The sequence below is a fragment of the Quercus lobata genome, chromosome 4, assembly GCF_001633185.2.
Source record: "Quercus lobata isolate SW786 chromosome 4, ValleyOak3.0 Primary Assembly, whole genome shotgun sequence".
NCBI classification, from domain to species: domain Eukaryota; kingdom Viridiplantae; phylum Streptophyta; class Magnoliopsida; order Fagales; family Fagaceae; genus Quercus; species Quercus lobata.
Window position 1 is genome coordinate 32,239,211 of NC_044907.1, and position 11,296 is coordinate 32,250,506.

General features: G+C 31.9%; 1 protein-coding gene across 1 annotated transcript; it reads left to right on the top strand.

Annotated features, from left to right (window-relative positions):
* The first annotated feature begins 617 nt into the window (after positions 1-617).
* On the top strand, positions 618-6,301 carry LOC115988046 (UPF0481 protein At3g47200-like). Its single transcript, XM_031111679.1, has 2 exons — positions 618-784; positions 4,777-6,301. Exon 2 carries the CDS (start codon positions 4,807-4,809, stop codon positions 6,157-6,159), a length of 1,353 nt encoding a protein of 450 aa, XP_030967539.1. The 5' UTR covers positions 618-784; positions 4,777-4,806; the 3' UTR covers positions 6,160-6,301.
* Positions 6,302-11,296: the final 4,995 nt, after the last annotated feature.

Here is an 11,296-nt window from a genome sequence, read left to right on the forward strand (position 1 = left end):
AAAAACAAAAAACAAAAAAAGATTTTCTCTGTTTCGAGTCATGCGGCTCATGCCCATTTAATTTATTTTATGATTTAGATTTAATTTGACAAATTTAAATGTATATAGATTATCATACCATTTAAAATTTTAGGATAAATTCTATTCACATCCTTTGAGATTTGGGTTAATATCAACTAGATTCAAAAATTTTCAAAACTAACCAATTTGATCCTTAAATCCAATGTAGTTCCTAAAACAATTGAGAAAAAAATAACTAACTGTTTAAGGACTAAGTTAGTTTTAGCGACCGAATTTGCAAGTTTTGAAAAGTTTTGTACCTGGTTGGTATTAGCTCAAATCTCAAGGCATGTTAGTGAAATTTATCCAAAATTTTAAAATGACGTGACAGTTTGTAGATTTCTAGATTTAAAAAATCAATTATTTTAGAAACACATCATTTGTCACAATTTGCTAAAGTGGTTGTGAGTGATTAACAATCACTCACACATTAACCCACTATTTTTTGCTCTGTCGTTATACTATTTCTTAAAAAATAAAATCTGAACCACTTGAAATGGTGGGGTTGGAGGGGAGGGAGTTTACACTATAAATAGGAGCACAAAAGATACTAAGGAACCATCAAGTGTACAATATATTTTCTTTTATAATTGAGTTTTAGTTATGAGCGGAGAAAAAATGAAAGATCCGAATTAGTAAAGCTTGCTTCATCAGGCACCATCTCTAGCCAACTGTGTTGTCCCTTGGAATTAACAAGCATTCTCTTCAAAAGAAAATTTCGCAGGTTCTTTAGTCCATCCTTTTACTTTATTTTTGTTCTTCAATATAAAGTTTGCCAAAAATTGAGCATTCACTAATTTAATTGAGTTCATATTCTGTAACGTGCACTCTGGAACTTTACTAAACATTTACCTTATAAATTGGGTTCTAAATGTTTGTATACTAAATTAATTTCCTTTAACAAGTAAAGGAGATATGGATGCAAGTTTCTTTTATATAAAAATTGAACTACCTCACTAAATTACAAGACTCTTGATATAGTGAAAGGATGATTTCCAAACCACTAACTTAGTTTTTTTTTTTTTTTTTTTCCCTTATTATAGCCAAGTCATCCAATCATTCTCTTTCTCTTTTGATAGAATTCCCCTTCTATGTTTGCGACTTCACCCATGAACAGTAATGAATAACCCACCACACACCGCCACAAATAAATCAAGACCTACTCTTCTCTCTTATGACCCCATATGTAGACCTAGCAAAATAGGTCAAGCCTTTAGTAATAAAGTTAAACTTATTTTTAATTGGCTCATTTTCAATATATGTTTATATATTAAATTTTTATGTTGTAGATGAAAATACAAATGATATCATTTGTCAATTTGACAATTAGTTCACATACATAAAATGTTTTGACCATTGGATCTACTACTAACATTACGACATTACGCAGTTAATTTTTTTCCTTTTTTTTTTTTTTTTCATAAGTTCATTTTATATTTTCCTCCAAATTTTTTTATTTACCTAACATGTTATTGTTGTTCTTAGAGTTATATATGTAGTATAAGTTTTTATTTTTTTATTTTATTTTTTTTCCTTTTCACTTTTTATAATATGTACAACTTTTTAAAAATTTCAATTATTTTGTAAGTAATTTTGCATGCTTTCAACAAAGAAGCTAATTCAAAAACACACTTACTTTTAGAGGTGATATTAATCTTTTCTTTTCTTTTTTTCTTTTTTTTATAAGTTTCATGTATAACAAGTATAAGTATTTTTTTCCTTCTTTTGTAAAATTAATTATCAAAGTAATAGAATATCAGAACTGATTATTGGATTCTAAATATATTTCCTTATAAAGTACGATCGAGTTTTTTTTTTTTTTTTTTTTTTTTTTTTTTTTTTTTTATGTGAAAAAAAAAATTACGGGTTATTATGGACTGACCCAACCTGTCAAAGTTAAAGTAAGAGACATAGGATCAACAACCCATTTTAGTCTAAAGCTCTTTTATTTGAAACTTTTGAGGGGATATAAATTTTCTTCATTGGCAATCTCTTGTAATGTTTCTATCAAGATTCAGTTATAGCATCCTAGGCTCTTAGCAATAAAAAAAAATATATATTGTATTAGAATTCAAAATTTATTTGTTTACTTTTCCTTCGTTTTCTTATTTACCAAACAAGTTTTTTTTTTCTTTTTTAATCAATATTTTTAAAATTATTAAATTAAAGTGGTCACCATACACTGAGGGATCAACAACTTTAAATTGAAAGTACAAGTGGTCCATTTGAAATTGAATCAAACCCCAGGCTATCTTTTTGTATTTTGCCAAAAAGTAGAAGTTTTTCTATTGTCTGTAAAAAAAAAAAAAAAAAAAAAAAAAAAGGTTTACATTAGTCACAAATATCAAAATTATTCAAAGGATGAAGCTTTTCCTTATTTTTTTTTCATTTTGTCTTAATATTGATTTATTCATCGCTATTTCCACCCTATAAGTATAATTGACTTGTGAATTTTGTGAATTCCTAAACAAGATCATTTAAGTGACGCAAGTGATATCTCTCTCAATGTTATCTTGTAAATCTACTATTTTATGAGTTAAGTCAAATTGGCAAGGTATGCAACTTAAATCTATACGTTTTAAATCCCTTGTTTGATTACATCCATGACATTGAAAATATATTAGTAAATCTTTTCTTTGTAACGTGTCACGAATCCCATATGTAATCATAACAATTTTTTTTTTTTTTTTTTTGAGAATGATAACAAATTTTAATTAACTTAACTAGTAAGGTCATTTTTCAATTAAATAAAATATATACTTTGAAATACACACAAAAAATAAATTGATATTTTCACTTGATAATAAATATTATTTATTACTCAATAGATGCGTTATAAATTTAAAATTTTTTGTATTTATCAAAAACAAAAAAGTTTCAGCGAATAACGATTGTTATCTTAGCTTTATGATAAGGAAAAATCATTATTAAGTCTATAGATTCAAGTCCTATCATATGTGTAGTTTTTCGTTAACTCAATTTAAAAAAATCTCTTATTGTTCAAACTCAACTACACTAAACTAAAAAAAGATAATAATAATAGTTCTGTTATATATATATATATATAAACAAACACACGAAGAATATCAAATAATAACTATTATAGATGCACATATCACGTTGTATGCTTTCTAAACTTTCTTACAATTCACATCATCTGGCGATAGCTAGTTATCATTATGTTTGTTTGTTTTTTTTTTTGCATAAGCCTTGTATTAGGAAAAATTAAGTTGTTCACTCTTTTTGGGATTTAAATAATTGTAAATTTTAATTTTAATTGAAGAAAAAATTTAACACATTAGAAAAGGGAATTGAAGGAGATGCGTGAATAGGCCAAAGAGAGAAATTAAGAAAGCCAAAAGAGCAGATCGATTAGAATTTAGAGGATATGCGCCCAAAATATATATATATATATATATATATATATATATATTTAGAGGGAAAAAAGGTTCCCAAAAGACATGATAGAAATCCGAGCTTTGTTTTATACGAATATGATTCACATATGTAGACTATGTCGTTGATTTAATATCAAATAAAAAGTTTTAATAGGTGAATATACATAATTCAGTAGTCTTTTGTTTGTGGACACCGATCAAAGTTGGTCTGCAAATCTTAACCTGAATGCCCTGCCTAAGAACTGGCGTAGTTTAGCTAACCTCCATTTTTTTAACCTATATATATTATTCTCTTACACTGACGTGGCCTTGAAGCTTCCTAATGCCAAAGTTACTTAATTATGAATGATTTTTGGAGTCCTTTACATTTGGGGGCTCAAGTTAATGCACTAATCATCATGTTGATAATTATAAGTAAATTTCTCATGTTGTAATATCACATTTAGTACAAGTTGATTTCTTTAGATGACAAAATTCAAAGAATGTTAATTATCCTTAATTTTGGTGTTATCAAGGGATTCTCTTAATTAATTTAACTTTAGACCAATATATATCCTATTTTGAATATATCGTAAAACAAAAAAAGAAAAAAAAAAAAAAAATGGAAGAATGCGGCTACTAAGAACTTTTCATTGTGGGCATATGGGTCATCCGGAATCATGTAAAGTACAAACCTTTGCGTCTAATATCTCTCTCTCTCTCTCTTTCAAATTTTGTTTTTTTTTTAATACCTTTGATTTTAATAATATGCGGAAATAAGCAACTAACAATTTTACACTTTTTTAGGGAGGATTCCACGGTACATATATATATATATATATATATATTTGGTATATCCTAGATCTACTTAATCTCTTTTTTATTTGCTGATAGATCTACTTAATCTTAATTATTAATATAAGTTGTTTGTATTATTTAGTGTGTATATATATATATGAATAGTTAAGATTAGGTTTAAGACATTGATTTTTGTTCAATAAATTTTATTTTTATTTTGAATTCAATTGGCTAATTTTTTATATTTCAATCTTGGTCTATGTGTTCGAATGATGATGCCATAATGTCAAGAGGAAAAACCCAATAAAAATCTTGATGAAGATATGCATATAGGGTTGGGGCCTAAAGCCTGGAGTTGATGTCATTATGGAAGTTAGTGCATATAAGCCCTCTTGCACCAGGGCTATGTAACAATCGAAACCGGGTTTTCAATTGTTTTTTGGGTTATATGTAAAACAGTTTATATGCAATAAGTATTATCCCTTGGACTATGTTATGGAATGTTTTCTAGTGCTAATGATTGTTTTTTGTTTGCCACTAGGAAAACGGAAGTTCACGATTGAAAAACATAATGTACAGATTTACTTGTGCTACTGATTCTTCACATAAAATAGAAATTGAAAGCAAAGAGATTAGCATTGACATGCCACAAGACAAGGAGCCAGCTATCCAGTGGCATAGCGAGTGTTGCATCTACAAGGTCCCCAAGAGACTTCGCGAGGTAAATGACAAAGCTTACACTCCAAAGCTTATTTCAATAGGCCCTATTCATCGTGGAAATTCGGAGCTGAAGGACATGGAAAGGCGTAAACAAACATATTGCGACAAATTCTTTCGTCGGACTAACAAAGCCAAGGAGGAATTTGAAAGAATCGTTGAAGAAAACAAAAAGAAGATTTGCGACTGCTATGCAGAAGAGATCACTCAACCCTGCGAGGAAGAATTCGTGAAAATGATTCTACTGGATTCTATCTTTATCATTGAGCTCTTCTGGATGTCTGCTAATAAAGAAGATAGAAACGAGTATATATTAAGTAAACCATGGCTAAAGGAAGGCATAACTTATGACTTGATCTTACTTGAGAATCAGCTTCCACTTTTTATTCTTAATGAGTTATATAGTCAAAGTGGGGATGAGGGATGCTTTATAACACTTGCCTGTAATTTCTTTTTCCCCGAACACAAGGAATTACCCACTGAGATGGAAGGAGTAAAACATCTCACTGATCTTCGCAGAAATTTCTACCGTCCACCACCACTTGATCATCTACTCAATCCGAAAACTGACAGTCCTATTGAGCATCTATATAGGGCAACAAAGCTAGTGGACAATGCAGGGCTGATATTCCAGAAGCCCAAGCAATTTGTAGGAGAAAGAGAGTTACTAGACATTAAACTCAAGAAACCCTGGGATATTCGTCCAACTTCATGTCTCATGAATTGCTTCATAAACTTTTCGGGCTTCAAATGTTTGCAAACTCGCTTGGTGGTCCCACAATTTGTGGTAGATGATGGAACCGAAGAACTTTTCCGAAATCTTATGGCCCTAGAGCAGTGTCATTATCCATCTAAAGCTTACATATGTAATTATATTGTGCTATTGGATTATCTTATCAACAGTAAAGAAGATGTGGAGTTGCTCGTTGACAAAAGGGTTATTGTCAACTTGTTGGGTAGCAATAAAGCTGTTGCTGAAATGGTTAACAAACTTTGCCTTGAAATTGTGGAAGTGGATTCCTATTACCGTCATATCGCTGATGATCTTAATAATCTCTACGACAGCCATTGGAACCAAAATTTGGCATCCTTGAGAAATGTATATTTCAAGAATATTTGGAGAGGCTCGGCAACCGTTGTTGGGGTCTTGGTCCTACTTATCACTATCTTTACTTTCCTTAAGCCTTTTGTCTTTAAGAATATTTAACTTTCTTCATTGTGATATTTTCATATTAGTTGGAAGTTTGGTATTGTAGTAGTTGTCTTCGAAATCTTCAATATGCTCAGCTTGTAATATCCTTTCCTTTATTTTCTAAATAAAATGTGAAATAAAGTTGTATGTTTTGTTCCCTAATAAAAGAGTCACATCCCTTCTATTTCAATTTAAGGGCAGATTGTATTACATAATTGCATTCTTTCTTGTGCTGGTAATGGGTGTAGAAAATTTCCTTACAATAATATTAAATTTAATATTGTTAGAAACCGAAAAGGAGCGCCCCAAAGTGGGCATGCATGCCCCTCGGTGTAACTCCCAAGAGTTTGAGTTGCAAGTCTATGTGGAGGCTAACTTTGGACAACATAGAATGACCTAGAAGCTCCTGTGAGACTTCCGGTTTAATCAAAGAGAGAGGTACACCAAAAAACCTTATATTAAAATTTACACCACGAAATCTCTGTTTCACCCTCCATAATTCAGTGTCACAATTTTTGACACGCATAATCACAATCCATTAAAACCATGTTCAACTTCAACCCCTGTATTCCGAAGGAAAATACCTTAAATGCATTGCATTAAATTTCTCAAATAAATTTAAACATTTGGTTGCATCAACTAATGAAATACAAAAACAGTTTTATCATTTAAAAGAACTATTAAATTCAGGGCTAAAATTTAATTACACTCCCTAAACTTTTATGAATTGCACTTGTTGTGAAATTGCCTCAAATTCCTATTGTGACTTGGAAAGCTAATTGAGTTTTCTAGTTGAAGAAAGATTAATTTGGTTGTTGTTTTTCTTTTTCTTTTTTCTTTTTTTGATTTCCTTGGTGTGGAAAAAAAAAAAAAAAAAAAAACTATTCCTTAGAGTGGAATGTAAGTTTATTCCTTGTCAAAGAAAAACTGTATTTCTTGTCTACCGTAAAATTGGAATTGATGTCTTTTTAAAGGATTTGATGACTTTGCTCAAGGGTCCTTCACTGTGTGGAGAGAGAAGGGAATCTTAAAATTGAGCGTGAAATTAAGAGAGAAAAAAAGGTAATTTCAATTGGAATGTAGTACAAGAGAGACAACAACTACAAATTTTTGTGTAATGCATAAATCAAGGGGAATTTGGGAGGCTTGGATTAATGTTGTAAGCCAAGAAAAAGAAAGAGGCTTGGGTCTGTGCGAGAGCAAATTAAGAAAAGTAAAGAGTTTGTTTTAAGGATCTAGCAAAAACAATAGTGAAAAGAAAGTACAACTATCTGGTAAATCATCCAAAGAATTAAAAGTAAAAAAACTTGAAGCATGTGTCCACTCTAGCTACATTAGGGGCAAAAACTTTCTATTCATATATAACCTGAAAGCTCGGATTTGTGTCAAAACACACGAGCTTGTTTAGACCCCAAAATTTAAATTACGGCTAGATTGCTTTTACTCTTAATCGAAGTGCGAAACAAGAGTAAATGTGCACAATGAACCGATATCTACTCTAGCTAGTGCATTAACATGAACAACAAACAATAGAAGTAAAGCACAAGAGTAAGAGAAAAGAGATGCAAACACAAGATAACACCAAGACATGTTATCGAAGAGGAAACCTCAGAACTCAGTGAAAAACCTCTTCGTGACCCTTCAAGTTGAAATTGATTCACTAGTGAATAAGTTGGAGTACACGAATAACAAAAGACCTTCCAAGCCTAGTCTACTCTTGTTCATATATAACCTGAAAGCTCGGATTTGTGTCAAAACACACGAGCTTGTTTAGACCCCAAAATTTAAATTACGGCTAGATTGCTTTTACTCTTAATCGAAGTGCGAAACAAGAGTAAATGTGCACAATGAACCGATATCTACTCTAGCTAGTGCATTAACATGAACAACAAACAATAGAAGTAAAGCACAAGAGTAAGAGAAAAGAGATGCAAACACAAGATAACACCAAGACATGTTATCGAAGAGGAAACCTCAGAACTCAGTGAAAAACCTCTTCGTGACCCTTCAAGTTGAAATTGATTCACTAGTGAATAAGTTGGAGTACACGAATAACAAAAGACCTTCCAAGCCTAGTCTACCCAATGTACTTGAGCCCTTCAAGCTCCTGCTACCAACGGACTTCTCTGAGTCTTGTCTTCACTAACTTTCTAGATCCCATAATATGCCCGATTGCATCCGTCAAGCCTCACCGGTTTCTTTTGGCAAATCCCCAAAGCTTCACAAGGTCCAAAACACTCTCTACACTCTGAATAGGTGTGGGTTGTGTTTGGGTACAAATCTTCTCTTAAGATATGACAATGGGAGAGGGAAGGTGAAGATGCTACAATAATTTCTTACTAAGGATGAGTAGCACTCTCTCTAAAAGATGGGTGTGTTCTGTTGTAGAAAACCTATCTAGGGGTTTTCTCTCTAAATAGCCTCTTTTGCTTTTGTGAATAATGAGAGTATATATAGTATGGGTGAAGCGTAAAAAGTCACACTTAAAATCCTTTAGGATGAGAGTTTCGCGAGTACCTCGCGGGTTGGTCCTTCTTGCGAGACACTCGCGAAACTGACGGCCTGGCATGACTTTTCAACTTCCAACACGAATACAATAAAATCTCACAAAATATAAGGAACAAAATTAAAAAAAATACAACACTTTTTGCCATGGAATACAACCAACATAAAACATTGTTATAAATCACAACTTTAGAATCTCCCCATTTGGCTATTCTGTGACAAAACACCCTATAACAAACTCTAGACTTAAATGTGAGTTTGGGAACAATGGCAAAACTCACTCACACCTATATCTAAAACCTATGATGAACTTGGAACATGTATACTTGTAAGTTGAAACACTTGCACAAAACACATTAGACTCTCAACATAAAGTAAGTAATAAACGAATAAGTATAATGTAACAAGTAAACATGCGATCAAGTAAACATGATGTGAAACATATGAGCAACTTGATCAAAAACAAAATAGTCATATGTAAATGACCAAAATGATCATATAGCAAAACAAATGATCATCTGAACATGCAACCAATAAAGCACAATGGCATAAAGATGTATACATGTCCAACAAATAAGCACGATGCGATGAAAGCATCAAAGTATAGATACAAAACATAACTTAAAGCACCATAAAACAACGAGAAAACAAGCATAAAGCAAAACAAGATTTTCTTATAAAAGAGATGTCTTCTCTCCCTTGGTATATGCATCTCCCCTATGGCTTTCTCTTTCTACGAATGTGTACGAGATAGAATTTCTCCCCCTAAGAATGTGCACAAGTGTCATATAAACATGACAATACACTCCAATATACTCTTTAGTATACTCTTTCCCTTTTTGTCACAAATAGACAAATGAATCAAGAGGAAGGAGGGGAAATATATATATATATATATATATATATATATGAACAACGGTATAGATGCATGAGGGGTACAAGATGAATGAGAAAATGAAGTTTAAACAAAAGATAAAACACCTTAAAGACACAATGCTATAAAACATAAAGTAAACATGACATGCTAAGGATAAGGAAACAAGATATAGACCAAGGCATGACAAGGACACAAGAATATGTTATATGTGCTAAAAGCCTTAAAAGGACTTAACTAGCATAAGTGAATGCAAAAATATGTTAATTGTTAGAGTGTGTGCATCAAAGGTGCTATCTAGTGTGCGTGTGAGATGCATGACCAATGTATAAGCATGGCACTCATGGGGCAAAGTGTGCAAACCGCACAACCAATGATCAAAACATGATAAACTTGAATAATTATGGCGATCCCCAAAAATTGATACTCATCAGAGTCCAAAAGAGTGAAAAAATACCATAGAGACATTTTATCAAACACTTAGAGTGCACACACTACACATATACGTTAAACAATACATGAACATATGAAAAACTTGCCTAAATATATGTTATTTTTGCCACAAAGGGCCAACATCCAAAGCAAATCATCATTTAAAACAAAACTCAAACAAAAAGATTGACAAAAATTAAGTTTTTCAACCCCCATTTGAGAAAATCTCAATTATGAACATAAAACCCAAAAAACATATTCTAAGGATAAAAAACAATGAAAAGAGTTAAAGATTACTTAAGAGATGTTAAAGGAATGAAAAACAATTGAATTTAGTTGGGTTTTGATGTAGAAACATAAAATAGAGGTATTTTATCAAACACTTAGAGTGCACACACTACACATATACGTTAAACAATACATGAATATATGAAAAACTTGCCTAAATACATGTTATTTTTGCCACAAGGGGCCAACATCCAAAGAAAATCATCATTTAAAACAAAACTCAAACAAAAAGATTGACAAAAATTAAGTTTTTCAACCCCCATTTGAGAAAATCTCAATTATGAACATAAAACCCAAAAAACATAATCTAAGGATAAAAAACAATGAAAAGAGTTAAAGATTACTTTAGAGATGTTAAAGGAATGAAAAACAGTTGAATTTAGTTGGGTTTTGATGTAGAAACATAAAATAGAGGTTTGGAAGAAGATGGGGGTCTAAACATTCATAAGTGTTTTATACACTAAGTGAGTTTTCAATTAGTATCAGAGCAAGTACACCTTGTCAGATTTCTACATCCGTAGTTTGATCCTTGACCCCTAGGATGAATAGGTCTCAATCCCTCAATGCACCTCCCTTCTTTGATGGGAGTAATTACGCATTTTGGAAAGTGGGTAGGCGTGCATTTTTGTGCACCATTGATGAAAATGTGTGGGATGCTATAGAAATTGGTTGGACAAGGCCAGAGGCTGCTAAATCCACTTGGGATAAGGCAGCTCTTGCAACTGCTAATGCTAATAGCAAAGCACTTAATGCTATATTTTGTGATGTCTCATCGGATGAGTTTTATAGGATTTCTCATGTGTCATTTGCCAAGTAGGCATGGCAAATTTTGGAGACTACCTACGAAGGCACCAAGAAGGCGAACGATACCAAGCTTCAAATGCTTACTACTTGGTTTGAAGAATTGAAGATAAGTGAAGATGAATCATTTGACTCATTCTATGGAAATTTGAATGAAGTGGTAATCAGGAAATTGAACTTAGGTAAGAAGACGGAAGACTCTAAAGTAGTAAGAAAGATCCTTAGATAATTGCCGGAAAGCTTCCGAGCCAA

Bases quoted from the DNA above. Each gene is read 5' to 3' on its own strand.
- LOC115988046 (XM_031111679.1), top strand. From the start codon at position 4,807: ATGTACAGATTTACTTGTGCTACTGATTCTTCACATAAAATAGAAATT.